Source organism: Harpia harpyja, chromosome 8, assembly GCF_026419915.1.
Source record: "Harpia harpyja isolate bHarHar1 chromosome 8, bHarHar1 primary haplotype, whole genome shotgun sequence".
In the NCBI taxonomy this organism is placed as follows: Eukaryota; Metazoa; Chordata; class Aves; order Accipitriformes; family Accipitridae; genus Harpia; species Harpia harpyja.
Genome location: NC_068947.1, coordinates 36,742,899 through 36,759,465, shown reverse-complemented (window position 1 = coordinate 36,759,465; position 16,567 = coordinate 36,742,899). Strand labels below are relative to the sequence as shown.

The following is a 16,567-nucleotide window of genomic DNA, read 5'->3' as shown; positions in this document are numbered from 1 at the left end:
GCAATGATAATACCTTCTCAGCCTTGTGGGTGACTCCACAGATTACTTCTCATCTTGTTCTTTAATAAGTGATACATAGATGCAAAACCTGTGTGAAGATGAAGCTCCTAGAAGACTTTCCTCATCTGCTTTCCTTGTTCTCCTCTTCGAAAGGATTTCCTTTAATGATAGCAATGAGATGATGCATCTAGGTGATGGGGCAAATTAATTTAAGTACTTCAGGGACCATTGTTAGGGAACAAACACTAGCTCAAAACTGCCTAGGCTATGTCTGGGTTATCTTGCCTGTGTATTATTAATATGGCAGGCCCCACTTTATTATTCTACCTTGAGCCACACTTTACCTGTGTCCCTTGGGAGAATCCTCTAATCAAGTGCTTGACAAGCAGGCATATGAAGGCTCTGTGGTTGCCCTACTTTTTGGGTGTTTCTGGCCCAGCCATGCAAAAGCACCAGTAGTCCTGTCACCTGTTTAATGAACCCAAGGAACAAGTCCTATTCCTTGTGTTTGTGTGCTGGCCTCCTTACAGGGGCTCCATTACCTTTTGTTTTGGAAAATAGTTCCTTGCAGTTTCATCTGGTGGTCTGGTAACTCTGTAAAAATAAAGTTTTGTATTTAGGCAATTAATCTTGTACTCAGGCAGGTTTGATGTCCAGCATTGCAGTTTATGATACAGAGCCAGTTATTGAGTTCCTACTAAATATACATCTTTGGTGGTCTTGGTGATACTGAAAAATACTGAATTGTCAAAGTTCTGTTGTTTTCTGTCACTGGTGTATACACTGTTCTGTCCTGATCCATCTGTTGCTACAGTTAAATGGGATTCAAGTGAATTCATTAAGAACATGTCACCTTATATTAACAGTGAAAAATACCAGGTGTCATGAAAAATAAATGTTTCCAAGAAATTTACAGAGTATGAAGCTCTCACGTCATGAAAGCTGAACTTTGATTGTTCTGGGAATGGAGGGGGTGTATGTGAGCAGCACAGGGCACTGCAAGAATAAAATATTTGTAAAAGCTCCTCCTTTATCTGCCAGAGTAAAACTGAGCTTACTTCTTGCCAAGATCAGTGTCTGTAGCTCTGTGCCTTCTGCTACAATTACATGAAATGTTAATCCCTGATGCACAGCAAAGAACATAACACCTTGTTTAGTAGCTTAGGGATACTCTTGCTGTTGACTGCTGCAGGACAAAAGGCAGAGCCCTGAATTCACAGCTTGCTAGATACTGAGCCTCCTGGGTCGCCTAGAAATGCAGTTCACTGTTGGAGTGTCTGCCCTGTGCATGCTCCTCCTTACCTGTGGGCAGGGCACAGCAGATACTCTGCAGTAAGTTCTCATTCTCTTATCTTGTGATGCTGTCTCTGTGTGTTCCTGCCTTATGAGAATCCTAATTTATCTTAGCAGTAACAAATGTTATCGTTTGTAAATTATAAAATTATAACTGTTACAGGCTGTCCCTATTCTCTCCTGCAGCCTGTTCCACTGCCCTCCTTCTAAGTTTGTGTTAAACTGGAATCCCTTGTGGGACTGTGCTGTGAGGAGGGGGATAGTCATTGCTTTACAGCAATAGGGTAGGGACTCTGAAGAGATCTGTTGAGGAGTCGCTGTGCCCCTATCTTTCCCTTTGGCCTGCCTTCTCTTACAAAGGTGCTAATCACCCCCTACCTTCATTTAGTGTCAAAGGGTCTTTAGTGACCTTGGAAGAAGAGAAACCGAGCTGTCGGTGCTAATCTCAAACACAAATGTGCAGCCTTTGCCACATTAGTCATGCCTTTGTCACCTCTAGATTGGATTAGTACAGTGCACAGTATGTGAGTCTACAGCTGAAGACACATGCAGAACAGCATTGTCTGCTTGTTTTAGTGTCACAGGAGAGTATTTTCTAGAGAGACGTCAGCTTTTGAGGAGTGCCCTCAGTCAGGATCCTGAGCTGACTTCTCAGAGTGGTCTGCTGGAAGCTGGTTTGGCTGTCAGGCAGTGCTTTAAAGCTTACCTGCTGCTGTTGTCGCTTTCTGTAAGAGGATAAGTTGAAGGATTGAATGGGGCTGCAACTTAAGACCTAGTGAGGAAATATATCGAGCCCTGTAGCCTTCTTTATTTCTTCTTGGTTATTTTTCTGTATCAATGATATTACTATATGGTGCTTGTGTTTAGAGAGGTGTCCTTAAACACATCTGGTTGTGGAACAATACATTGGCAGTGGAGGTTTTTCTCTCTGGTTCACATGTGAGTGGTGCACAGAAGTCCAGCTTCCTTATTAGGACTAGTCAATCACTTGATCAGGTACATAATAACCATCTTCTGGGAGGGATATAAGGGGTAAGAGATTAACCCCAGTCTGCATTACAAATAAGTTTAATGAAGTACTAATGTTGCATACAGAATGTCATGGCAATGAGGAAACTGGACTATTATGACTGAGCCTGTACACGTGAACAGCCTGCAAAGCAAAGAGCACGCTAGGAGTGATGAACTGGGGAGGTAAAGACAGTGTCAGTCCTTGGTTCAACTGTTTGCTGAACTGTAACTGGGGATAAAAATGTGCTTTTTCTCTTGTAGTTATGCTCAGTGTGTACAGCTGCTTGTGTAGTTTTTAAATGCCCACAGAAATCTTGATTCTTTAACACATCCCCCTCCACACTGCTCTGGAGGGGACAAGCTGCACTTTATAAAAGGTTCCCCAGTGGGTGGTTTCTCTCCATGACACTTAACTTCTTTCCCCACACGTGGATACCTATTGGCATGATGGTTCTGAGCCAGTGAGTGGGATCTTAATCTACAGCAAGAAGACATGCAGAGTGATAGGAGGGGAAGGCTCAGCAAGTATATGGGTGTTCATGTCACTAGCTGGTTGCTTTCCCAATGTAGCTGGTGAATTAGAGCAGTTGTGGGTTGCTGGACTGTGTGTGTTGGGGGGTTGTTTGTTTAAATTTGGCTTTGTCTCTGGTATCTCAGATCAACCTTTTGGTTCAGCTGCTTTTGATGTTGTTATGGCTATCTACTTGGTTTTAGCAAGATCTGTCATTAAGTGTTCTGGCTTCTCCTGTTCTACCTGGTTGCTAAAATATTTTGCTATGGATATGGAGCTGGTGGGATGCAGTAGGCAGTTCATGTTTGGAGATGGAGTTTAGGTAGTACCCCTCTCTTTTCAGAAAAGATTTCTCTGGTTGGAACTATGAATCAAAGCAGTTTGCTCTTCTGGGAAGTAAGAACCTGCCAAAATCCATGTGCAGCTGCTGAGGTTATTTTTTCGGCTACGGAGCCAAATCAACCAGAAAAGTCTTCTACTGCATCTTTGCCAGGTCCTCTGGCTGGTTTAAGCGGTTCACACTTTTGCCTGGAGCATAACATACTGCTTTGCCAGCCTTCTGCAGAGAACTGCTGTTGTCGTTCTATCCTTCTAGTGAGACAGTCCTAGAAAACACGCTCTGAACACTGTGTGTTCCTCTGCTCTGGAGGGAGCCTTCTCTGCTCATGTTCCCGTGTTCTGGGACTTCCACCAAAGAGGAAATGTGTGCTAGAAACAGGTATGGTTGCAGAATCTGTTCAAGCAAGCTGTGTCTGTTGAAATCAGTTCTTCCTTTTAAATCAATTAGGAAGGCAAGGAAGCTCACCTGTGTTAGAGAAGCCATGACCCTTTAGGGCAGAAGTGACTATGCTCATTTTTGGAGAATGTCAACTTACCATTCTTATGGCCCTCAAGCTAGGGGAGAGTTAGTTTCCTACTTCGAACCCTCTACTGATGTCAGCAGCAGACTTATAAAAATTCCTGGTTAGATTATGCCCTCACTGTAGTAATGAAAACCACTTATTAATGTTGTTCAAGTGTCCTACATAGCACTTGGCTTGTAGCAGAGAAACTGCTACCCATTGGATCTATGGCTAGTTCTGTCCTTCCCCCCCCCCCCCCTTACAATTCTCTCTCCCTCAGTGTTTTGCTCCCTCATGTGTTACTAAATAAGCAATGAAACAAAGATTGCCCACACTAAAAATGGTGTGTTTAGGGGCTCCTGCTCCAGTGAGATTAAATGTTAATGGGAAAGTTGTAGCTTTCTGCAGAGTAGGGAGCCCAACCTTACTCTCTTTCTTTCCTTTTTTTTTTTTTTTTTTTTTTTTTTTTTTTGAAGTCTATCCTGGTAATTCCTTTAACTGTGTGTTCTCTCTCTCTTTATTCTCCTGCCTAGCTTTCTGCAGAGGACGTGTTGTGAGGGTGCCCAAAGGTCCTCTTATTCGAGTCATGGGCACGGAGGTGGTGATTCCGTGCAACGTTAGTGACTACGATGGACCCAGTGAACAGAACTTTGACTGGGAGTTCTCCCGGCAGACTGACTTCGTGCGGATAGTGAGTACCTGGGATTCTACATTCACCTCTGAGGAGTACCAAAAACGTGTGGGCCACGGGGATATCAAACTGAGACGGAGTAGCAACGATGCTGTGGAACTTGTGATAAGAAACATCCAGCCAACTGACCAAGGGAGGTACAAATGCTCCACGCCCAGCACTGATGCCACCGTTCAGGGAAATTATGATGCAGAGGTCCAAGTGAAAGGTATTTCTGAAGAGTGAGGTGTGCTCTAAATTTGTTCTTGGTATTGATTATAGATGTACCCTTAAGAATGTTGAATTTCTGTTGCTTATAAGCATTGTGATTTTTTTTTTTCTTCTTCTCCCTGTTCCTGTTTAATTCTCCTAAAGCAAAATTGAAAATTGGGAAGTATGATAGCAAAGACAAGTGAGGTGAAGAAGCAAAGAGAAGCTGTTTACTATAAACACCACTTTCCTTTTTTCTGTGTAGTAAATATGTAGCTAAAAATGGGAAAAATAAGCAGTGGGTTTTCTGAAGATGTCTGCAAATATTTAATGTCCCTAAGACTCTGGGTAGAGAGACTAACTTCAGGTAAAAAACGCAGCCTGTCTTCTTTCTCTTATTTATAGTGTCATTTAGGGTTCTTTCTATGTGAAGGAGGTAATCTTCCCTTTCCCCTTTAGCATGTTGATACTGCAGTCATGCCCTAGCTTTGCTCTCTCATTTAGGGTTCTTCAGTAATAACTTGGGAGACTATTTTTTCAAGTGTCTTACGTTTTAATCCCATGATAATCAAGATGATTCTGGATGTGAATAGTCAGAATGATGATGTTTGGATGAGAAACTGAAGCGAGGGGAAGGATAAATGAATTTGAATGCTTGTCTTGGCTTGTTTAAAGTGGAGCACTTCCTTTAATGGATTTTCAGCTGAATTTCCTTGTTCCTGGGATATGTTCATGTGTGGAAGAAGGCATGACTGGCCATGTGTTGCTCTGTGGTAGTTACACTGCCTCATATCTGAACAGATCAGTGTGGGTGTTCTCTTCTTGCTTCTGTTTTATGATGCTTGTGTCTTTTGGTCTTTTTTTTTTAAATAGTGATTTCTGATGGTTTATCAGTGAGTGGTTCAAAAGCACGTTCCTCAGTGTCTCTCAGGCTGTCTGAGGGTGACTCCTTCAAGTTGCGCTGCTCAGCAATTACCACCTCACCAGAGCACACTCACCTGCATGTGACTTGGCAGATCAAAGGTGGATCGACTTGGCGGGACATCCTATCTTTGACTCATGAAGGCAAATTCCATCCGGGTCCTGGCTATGAAGAGCGCTATCGTAATGGAGATATCCGCTTGGACACAGGAGCGAATGACACGTATCGGTTATCTGTATCCCAGGCCTCGTCGGTGGATGGGGGTGCCTACAGGTGTCTTGTGAGCGAGTGGGTGAGAGGGGCAGATAGTTCATGGCAGAAGATTCAGGAGAAGAGTGTGGAGATAGCAAGTGTGGCAATCCAACGGACTGGTGAGTGTAACTGATGGGCTGGGGTCACAACTCGTAGCTACAGCAGTGCTGTGTCCAGTCTGTGATACTTTGACAGCAGAAATTGGGTGAGGTGAACTAAATGAGGATACATTCCAGGAGAACCTAGACTGCTGTTTGGATAGCTGGCCTGTTTACATCTGAGTTGATAGAAAATGCTTGGTGTAATTTTTCTAACTTTTATTTTGGGGAGAAGGGGGATGGATAATGGCATGGAAAGATTGACTGGAACCTCTTAGATGCCTAGACCTAGATTTTTATCTCATTCTTAGTTCACTTCAGATTGTTTCTGGTTTTTATATTTCTTAAATAAACACTGTATTTAACCCCTGAGCACCCCAAACCTTCCCTCTGCTCTCTCATTAACATAGGGTCATTCCATAGCACTAAACAGCTGCACTTCCCCTGTAAAAGTGGCTTGTGATTCAGTGACAGATGTAAAGCTTTTCTGTATTTGGTTTATTAAAATAGCATAGAAAGATCAAAAGAAAGGAGGAAGGCAGTGATAATTTAACAGGACAAACTATCCAGTGATTTTTATCACTGACACTGGATCACTGGTCTGATTGCTCCACCGTGTTGGCAGGGGTCTAGGATAGTAATGGTTCTGTTAAACACATCATTGCATGCTTGACTAAGGAGACAAAAATACATATAGTGCTGTGCTGAGGATATCCAGATGTCCCTGTCCATATAGATTTCAGGAGTAGATGCACTGAGCACTTAATTGCATTAGCGTTACCACTGCTAGTTGGAGGAGGGAACACAGGGGGTGATGAATCCTGTCACTCAATAGGCGGAAAAACAGGCAATGATGGTCCCTTGGAAATGTGAGATTATGACAATATTTTAGAAGTGTTCAGACAGTGAGAGTATCTTTTCATTTTTGTAATCCTTTAATCACTATAGGGAGAAACGAGAACTGCTAGGTTTTTTGGCTAGCTCATTTGGATGTAGTTTTAGTATCCTGGTGGCACTTAGCATGTGAAATTTGACAGGATCAACCTGCCCCCTCTTTTTCAGGGTGTCTGTTACACAGTAAAGCTTGCCGGTACTCTCTGCTGAGGCAGGGCTTGCTTAATTAAGAGCTGTAATTTTCTATTTTGTCGCACTTTTGGAGAGTTTGGTTTAAGTAGGTGGGGTTTAATCAGTGGCTTAAAACAGGGTGAAGATGGCCAGGACCAGTAGTAGTGCAGTTTTTTAATGTGGTTTGGGTGTGTGGTTTTGTTGGTTTGTGGGTTTTTTGTTTGTTTTTTGTTTAGGGGGTTTTTGCCTTCATTTTTAGCTCAGTCATTGGCAGCACTGGCACTTTGTCAGGGGTGTGAAGGCTTTTTTTAAAAGTTATGCTAAATGGGATAGGTTATTCTCCAGCAAAATGTTGTGGAAATTTTTACCCACACATTCTGTAGTAGGACTTTGAAGAGCACCCTGTGCTGACATTTGAAACCTCTGCACTTGCATGTTAAAGTGAACTTGAGTTGTAAATGGTATGCCTGGTTGCTGCACCTCCCTCATTTCTCACCTGCTGTGAACTGTGGGGTTGAATCTGTAGAAACAAAATAAAAAAAAAAAAAAAACAACCACCCAACTAAAAAACACAAGATGAATTAACATATCTAATGCAAAAAGTCATGCACAGGTTACTTGCGTAACTGTGTGGGTTTTTTTCTGTTGTTGCTCTTCTAGCTGCTTGCCCATCACTTTCATCTCCTAATATCATGACATCTTTGGGCCCAACTTTGTTCTTCTATGTCTTTTTTTAACAGTGCCTTGCACAACAGGGATATAACCCTAAGTGAGGCCTTCAGACATGTCTGTAACCAAAAAGGAGCATTGAGGCTATACATATGGGTAAACTCTCTTACGAGTCCCTCTGTATGCATATGCTGCCAGATTCTGAATGCCTGTCACTATTTCATGAAGACAGAAGTGTTCCTTGGAGAAATGCTGCTCTTAACCTTGCAGATGAGTCTTATTTTGTATTCTGCTATTAGTCTGTGAAATTAACTAGCCTTTCGTACTGATTCCAATCTCCTAATAAGACAGTGAGGGAAGTTCCAATGAGATATTCATCAGACAGTGGACTTTGCTTTACCACTTGGCTGGGGCTTGCTACCCTCTGTTCAGTTTGACTGCTCTGTGCTATGAGGTGGTGAGTGGTGAGATGAATATTGCTTGGTTTTATTGGCAATAGTTGTGGCTGTTCAGTTTGGCTCTGGCCCTTATATGTTGTCTCTCATTCCTGATGGTAATCCTAGAAAGCTTTTACACATGGGTACCTATTATATAGTAGAACATGGTTTTACATAGAAATCACTGATCTGCACCAGAGACATAGCTGCCTGTTTAAGGCAGGAATATGTATTCTTGCTCATGGTCTTGGTTGTAGATCTGCTGAGAAGAGCCACTGTTGTAGCAGCCCTGTCTACTGGCCTCAGTTGAGGCTTCAAGAGCAGCTGCAATACCCACTGTGGGAACGGTGCTGCACTGAGATACAAACCTAATCCTTAGGCAATGTAGAATGAGGGAGTGAGCAAGTGAAGACATGTGGTGGCCAGGTAACTTGGTGAATGACTTGCACTGAGGTTTACAAACAACACACAGAGCACCCCCGGTTTACCTCTCACCAGTAACTAAGGCAAGCTTTTCTACTCCTGGTCTTGACACTTTCAGCCCATGGCTTTCTTTTAACAAAGCTGTGGCCAGGCTGGTAACCTACAGAATGCAGAAGGTCCTGTTTGAATGCTGGCTATGACCATATGTGCTATGGATCTTAAAAATACTTACTGGTCAGTGGAAGAGTTTGTTAAATGTGTTTTAAGTGGCTATTGGCATTGCTTTAAAGTCCCCAGTGTGCATTGGTCAGAACAGTAAGTGGAGGAGTCAGCAGTATAAGGAGTTATTGCTGCCTTCTTTTTGCTTCTGTTTCATGTTTCTTCAACACACCTGAGGTCAGTCAGGACTCCAACACGTGGCCATAGCTGCTTCTCATCTAAATCTGCTCTGTTAGAGGAGTTCAAAACCATTTCAGCAGAAACCAAGTTGAGTTCTAATGTAGTTCTCCCTGATTTCAGTGGACACTTTCTCTTCTGAGAGGTAGTCCCAAAACAGTGACCTTCCTGTGAGGATGGAAAATCCTGTACACATTTTCCTGCTGTGTGAAGGTGACATGTGGTCTGTGATTGGGACAAAGCCTTCATGGACCAGTTGCTGTTGAGTTATAACACCCCTGTTCTCCCTCCCTTCCTCCCCCCTCTCTCATCATGCATCCCTTGCTTGACTGATAATGTGAACTACCCTTGTAATAGATCATGCAGTTCAATATCCAATAGGCATTTGAAGGTAGGGCTACTGAGCTACTTCAGAAGTTTCTGCAATAGAATGTGAAGTCCTAGATAACTTGCAGTGGAGTCTTTAAAAAAAAAAAAATAAATTTTTTTTTGTTTGAATTTTTGTCTCTTCATTTCTAAGCTCTAGATGTGGTCATCTCAACAAGCAATGTGTCTGTGACCGAAAGAGGCTCCCTGGATCTTATATGCAACATCACAACAGACAGGAGTGGTATTTTCCAAGCTGAGGTGCTATGGTATTTTTCTGCGTCACCTGATGATACTTTGTCAGATGCTCAGGTTTTGCTGAGCGTGGACCGTGATTCTGTTGTCAGTGATTCAACTCTCATCAGCCTGAGCCATGTAGATAGGAACTCGTATCGCCTGTTGGTGCGTGAGGTGGATGTGGAAGACTCTGGCTACTACTTCTGCCAAGCAGCTGTCTGGGTACCACTGCACAACGGGAGCTGGCAAAAGGTGGTGGAGAGGACATCTGCACCAGTCAGTGTGGTGGTGACAGTGTTAGGTGAGTGATTCTGCTTTCAGACTTCATGGGTAATGTACCACTCATTCCTTGGTCCCATCAGAAAAGGGAGAGGACCTTGCAGAATCTCTTCTGTGCAAGTTTCTCTCTCGTTTGCATCTATCATCTGTATGTAGGGTATCTCTCTCGCATATAAAAATACTGATCTATGCTATAGAGTTTTGCGTTTGTATATTATAGGGTCCCACCCATACACGCCACTCTCTGATGTCATTGAACAGTCTGTAACTGGGAAATAGAACTTAAAAGCCTGCCTTTTTTCCTAGGTGCTGAAGCTGCCCCTGTTCTCATGTTGTCCCCTTTCACCTCCCTCGTACCATTAGCAGGGCTCTGATCCAGCAACAGGCATTCTTTCTGAGCTCTGAACACAGTGATATCAGATGCTTCCCCTGATTTTTGAATCATATACCATAAAAATTATTTATAATGGAAACTTCATAATGAACTTTCATAGCTTTCAATGTTGTTGGGTTTTTGTTTTGTTGTTTTAATCACTAGAGAGAGACCACATCCTACTAATGGATTTAGAATGGAAGATGACTTTATACTGCTTTATTCTCCTCCCTCAACACACAAGTCCATTTTATGAGACCATGTCACATAGCTGTTGAGTAGTGTGACTGAGAGACACTTGGCTTGTGGCTAACTTAATGCTAGCAGTGTTGATTAGCATAGTGGTCACTAAAAGATTTTCCTGCAATATTTAACATCCTACTTAATGTGGTGCATTTTTCATCATTCAGTCCTAGATATGAGTGGATTTTTAGCCTTTTGGACAAGCAAAGGATTATTTGTGCACTTGAAGTTATGGCTTCCATATGTTACTTCAGCATTTCTGCAGCAAGTTCTTTTAATTCACCAGTGGGGGGGGGGAATCTACTTAAACAGAAACTTGATGATCTCTTTATTCTCTCCTTCCTTTATCCCCCAGTTGTTCTTGGTGGTTTTCCTTTCTTACAGCTCTAATACTGTCAATGTCCACATTTTTTTGCAAGGGGCTAGTTAGAAGCAGCTGTGTTTAACAGTTGTTCATTTAAGACTTGTTGACTGAATGAGGAGCAGAAGCCATAGGTAAGAGATTCAACAGGCTTATCTGATCTACCTGGCCTACAAGAGCAGGCTGACAGTATCTTTCCCTACACCCCTTTCCCAAGACAAATCTGTTTTGGAGATCCACTGTCTCATATGCATGCTGTGGATTGTAAAGCTTTTCCTTTGCATTATCCCAGCTGAAGTCTTAAGCTTTGGAGATCTCTCTTTATGCAAATATCCTTAGAAGTGAAGTTAACTGGGAGAAATACTAAAAATGAAACTCCAGCAGAACTTCTAAAAAGCCTGTCGTTTTAGGGATAGGTCTAGATATGTCAGCCTACCCATCCTGTCTCCTAGTTTAATCTTGGGGAGTGAATAGCTTCAATTTAGAAGCAATGAAACTTGGGATTGTGTTGCAGGATGCTGTAGGTAAGGTATCTGCACTTGCTAAAATTCACAAAGTAGTAGTTATGTTGGAAGCATGAATGAACCTAGATGTGAGCTGGGGGAGAACTGGCAGAGCTGTAGTACTTGGTGTTTGTTAGCAGCTGTTGTGGTTTAACACCAGCTAGCAACTAAGCACCATGCAGCTGCTCACTCACTTTCCCCCACCTAGTGGGATGGGGGAGAGAATTGGAGGGAAAAAAAAAAAAAAGAAAAACTTGTGGGTTGAGATAAGAACAGTTAAATAGGACGGAAAGGAAGAAAATAATAACAACAACAACAATAATAATAAAATGAAAATAATAATAATAATAATAATACTAGGATTGGAATATACAAAACAAGTGATGCAGAATGCAATTGCTCACCACTTGCCGACCGATGCCCAGTTAGTTCCCAGGCTGCGATTCTCCCCCCTGCCCTGCCAACTCCCCCCAGTTCATATACTGGCCATGATGTCACATGGTCTGGAATACTCCTTTGGCCAGTTTGGGTCAGCTGTCCTGGCTGTGTCCCCTCCCAACTTCTTGTGCCCCTCCAGCCTTCTTGCTGGCTGGGCATGAGGAGCTGAAAAATCCTTGATTTTAGTCTAAACACTCCTTAGCAACAACTGAAAACATCAGTGTGTTATCAACATTCTTCTCATCCTAAATCCAGAACATGACACTATACCAGCTACTAGGAAGAAAATTAACTCTATCCCAGCTGAAACTGGGACACCAGCTTTGACTGGATGCAAGTATCCAGGCCTAAACCCTCTCAATGTACCTATTCAGAGCCTCTTGTTATCAGAAACTGGTGGTACTGTGCAGTTACAAAGGCAGAGCTCCTCCAACATAAAAGTACTGAATGAGGGCCAGCATATAGAGAGCCTACTCTGAAGCCTGGTTTTCAGAAATAAATAGCTGTGTCACAAGGTTGAATCCCAGCAACAATGACTTTAAATTTTGCATTTTAGCATTGTACAGAGCAATTGAGCCATGGCCGTTTCCAAGTATACTTGCAATGTGTGCTAGAAGTGTGCAAGTGATGAATGTCTTAATTTCCTGTCCTCATTCAGCCATTCAAATTGCATATTCAACTTGTGAGTATTCCCTCCTTCCCCCACTTGTGTGCATGTGCATGCACGCACACATGTTCATGCGTGTACAGGTGCACTGCATGCTCATGTACTCTCTTGTACGGGTCATACCTGTAGGACTATTTCTTACTCTTTCCATTCCAATTTGGCATTATTTGGGAACAGGAGAGAATAAAATCTGCTCCTCAGCAGATGCTTCGTTGTTAGGGCAAGGGAAAGTAGAATAAATTTTCAGCATTCGAGGTTTTCAACTGCATCCAGAATTCATCAACTCCTCCTCCTTAATGGAAGTTAAGAGCTGCTGGAGTATTAAGTCATTGAACTGTCAGTGAGGCTGTTCTTTGACAGCTGACAGAGTGGAGGAATGAGGTTTATCCAGCCAGCCTTTTATTCTTTCTAAGTCCTCTGTTTGAATGTCTGTCAGGGTGAAGCGCCTATCTGGAGTGGTGCTGTCAAAGCCAAAACTCTCTTCTTAGAGGTCCTTCCCCTGCCCACAAATAAATCAAACCTGAAGTGATTTTCTAAGAACTCGAATTTCTTGCAGCTTTTTACTTCTTGTGTTCCTGTCTAGAGAAGAATTTCTGCTTTCATAGTCTTTGTTGCTGTGAAAATATTACTTGGTCTTGAATGCCTTCTTTTTGGGGGGGGCGGGGGGGGGGAGGGGAGGGGGAATGATAAGAAAATTGCAGAGCGTGAGCAATATATCATGAGGCCCTGGAGAAGACTAGTCTTTTGTGAATGAGACAGGAAGAGTAGCGTAGCTGTAGGATCTATGGGGTCTTATACCAAAAGTGGGTTTTGGCCACCATTAATAATGTATGCCTCGGTTGCAGCAGAGGAATTACGTGCATTTTCTTTTCATTTTGCCTTATCCTGAAAATGTGCAGAAATCTGCACTTCTGTTTGCTGGTAGTAGGTACTATGGACTTACATAAACAGTACTTTTATGCTTGTGTGTTACCTAACACTGCAGAAACTCAACATCAGTATCATTAGATACTTGAGTGTCTGGTGTGTATTAATGCCTTTGTTCTTGCTAGATGCAAGAATGCTGCATGCATAACACTTAATGGCGAGAGATCTTTTCTGCAAGCTGACATAGCAGCAGCCAGCTTGCTTGATAACAATTGTTTTTATCCTATGCATCTGAAGTCCAAAAGTGCATGTGCACACACAGTTTGCACAGCAGTTCTATTAAGATGCTTTATTATCTTGGCTCATTGATGAGCTAAGCCTAAGTTTTAGCCTTGGATTGCCTTCTCTGTCCCAATTATAGCTTCAGTTAATTGTTTCTAGGAGGGCAAAATGCCAAATAAAACATAAAGCAAGAAATAAATATAGAGCAGTGAATACACTTGCAGTGTAAAAGCCATGTGATGAGTATTGGCCGAACAGTTGGAAAGCTAGTCTTTTTTCTGAATTATAGTAGACAGCAAGACAGTAAAATATTCTAACACTAGTAAATAAATATGTATTTCCTTTGTGGTGTGAGGTTCTTGCTGTAATCTTTCTTTACTATCTCTGTAGTCTGAGAGAAAACAGTCATGCGGCTGCCTTATCACTGTTAGGCTTTGGACAGCCAGCTATTTCAGCTTTAAATACAACAGCCCCATTCTTAACCCATGAATTTCAGGCACTCCTTTTCAAGCTTGAGGTATTCCAGCCTCATAGCTGTACAGCACATGCTTCTTTATTCAGACTGTGAAGATCTTCTGATCTATGCATCTTTGACTCTTAACCTACTTAGTATTTATTATGCTGCCCGCTGAAATTTACTGTGCACTGCTATTGGTGCTGCCTGTGGCCAGTGCCAATGGTGGTACCTGTGCCCCCTGGTTTTGGTGAGTGGGTGGGTGAGGTGTTTGTTTTTTGGGTTGGTTTTTAACATTCTTAATCTGTATTGTAGAGACATGATGGGATGGTTAAGTGTGGAAAAGAAGGCATTTCAGGAGGGGAAATGGCCTCTTAACCTGGAGAGAAATTGGGGAAACGGCATGTCTCTGGTCAGTCCAAAGCTAGAGAATAATGAGTCTCCTGTTGCTGCAGGCTGCACTGGACACTTGAACAGGTGCAAAAGGTGACTGGCTGGGCTGAAACTGAACCCACAGGGTGGGTTCTTGGGGCCAAGCCCAAAGAAGGGAATGATTTTGCTCGACAAGATCTCTTGGTGCTGATTTTTGTGAAATGGTCTGACTAGACATACGAAACCGAAGATCTTGTTTGGAAATGCAGGCTTAGGGGTACTTGTGTCAGACTGGTGCGAGTCTGAGAGCTGAAGTCCAAGTTCCCAGTCCCCGGGTCTTGTAAGAAAAATGCATATTCTGGCACTTGGCTTCTAGCTCAGGTGCTTTCACAGACTGGATGTTAGAAGTTAGCAGTATGTCTTGATAAGCTCTGGTACTTTCTCCCTTCTGCTTGTAGCTTCTAACCTCTTTCTTCTGGGTTTCCTCTTCTGCAGAACCAGACTATGAGGTGTTCCTGAATGCCTCTAAAACACCTAAGTTTTCAGATGACCCCACAGAGCTCAATTGCAGGATCACAAATGCACAAGACACCGAAGCAAACATCCGCTTCACAGTTTCCTGGTACTACAGGCAGCGTCTGCGCAGCGACGATGTGGTGACGGAGGAACTCCTGGCCACAATGGATGCAGACTGGACTCTGCTGCTTGGGGACAGGAGCAGAGAGCGGACTCAGAATGGGGAAATAATCTTCTCTAAAAAGACTGCTGACATTTTCAGTTTACGAATCCAGTGGACTTCAGAAAGTGACAGAGGTGATTATTTCTGTGTCATCTCTGCGTGGAATAGGCACCGCAACAACAGCTGGGTAAAGAGCAAAGATGTGACTTCTCCATCTGTCAGCATTTTCTGGGCTACACAAGGTAGGAACCTTGCACCTGTTTGCTGAAAGACATGGATAGCTGAGATAGTTTTCTCTTGAGTAGGCCCATCAGCCAGAAAGCCTGCTATTGGGCTTTGGAAATGGGGTTCTGTGTTATGAAGAGGAAAAAACACTACTACCTTGTGTAAAGGCCTCTTATTTGTCGAGGGACGTAACTACTTAACACCACTCACCAGTTTATGCAACAGTTCAGAGTGAAAGTGCAAAGCAGAGATACGTCAATCAAACTGCGTTGAGACTTCCAGGAGCTGGGCTGTCATTGTGGCAGGCGTGGCATCCAGCAGTGATGCTGGGGTCATTGCCCCCTTTCATGACTCTGAGTATTTTGGTCTCTCTAGGATGCATGTTGCTGCTAACAACAGGGTTGTCTTGAGGTGAAAAGAGGAGTGTCACTCACTTCAAGTCTTCTCTGTCTGCCAGTTTGAGAGGCCTTTTTTTGTTCTCCTACAAGCCCATGTTTAGAAGGCACTTCTGAGGAAGTTCATGGGCATAGTAGTACCAGAGTATCCAAAAAGAAGTGGGTGGCAGAGCAAATTCATTCAGTGATTTGCTTGGATCTGGACCTTTTTTAGGCAGAAGTGTACTAGCTCTGGTCAGTATTTAAACTGACTCTGGGAGCATTTCTTCAAAGCTCGATAGAGTTACCTGAATCGCTTAACACTGGTTTAAAATGGGTGTATGTATCCTGGATGTCCTGTAGAGTGATACTGTGTGAGGTTAGGTGTGAGGTCATGCAAGAGGGCCTGTTGGATAGGGACAGAAGGAATAGAATAACCTAGGACGTCATGTCTTTGGCAAAAGTCTGTGCTTAGCTAAGCTGCATTTACCCTGATAGATTTGTTTAACAGTCTAGCTCAGGCAGCGAACTGTATTTCAGAGACAAGTACTTTGAAATCAGTTTAAAGTTGTTTGGGGATAATCCCTAAACAGTGAATTGGAGAGCTTCTGCTGTGATTCTGCTTCAGTGGAGAGAAAAACAGTGGGCTGCTTGCTCAGTACTCCCTTCATCCCCAGCACAAGCGTGGTCCACGAAAAGGTCATTTTTTTCACTGAAGCAGACTTCTCCAGCAGGAATGAGATCTCTTGTTAATGCTGAATGCTGGTAACAATTAGTTCAGTTGTTATGCCACAACACGGAGTGTGTGTGTGTGTGTATGTGCATGCATGTGTAATGGCTCATTGCCTTCAGAGCAGCTCGAGAGACCAGCTGGAGTTGAAAAGTCTCAGCCTGTGTTGACATTTCTGAGGGAAAACAAACTGTGACAGGTGTGAACATTCCCTTGTTTCTGGATTTATTCCAAAAACTCTGCTAATTTTGCAATACAAATGTAAATATTATAGTCCCCATGCTGAAAAGTATATTTTGTTGGCAAAACTTGCAGTTG

At 42.9% G+C, this 16,567-nt stretch overlaps 1 protein-coding gene across 1 annotated transcript in view; it reads left to right on the top strand.

Annotated features, from left to right (window-relative positions):
* PTGFRN (prostaglandin F2 receptor inhibitor) overlaps positions 1 to 16,567 on the top strand; it is a 69,351-nt gene that overhangs the window by 27,145 nt on the left and 25,639 nt on the right. The window contains exons 2-5 of the mRNA XM_052794752.1: positions 4,191 to 4,556; positions 5,411 to 5,830; positions 9,320 to 9,703; positions 14,737 to 15,162. Of these exons, the coding sequence (XP_052650712.1) occupies positions 4,191 to 4,556; positions 5,411 to 5,830; positions 9,320 to 9,703; positions 14,737 to 15,162 (1,596 nt within the window). The remainder of the gene's footprint in view (positions 1 to 4,190; positions 4,557 to 5,410; positions 5,831 to 9,319; positions 9,704 to 14,736; positions 15,163 to 16,567) is intronic.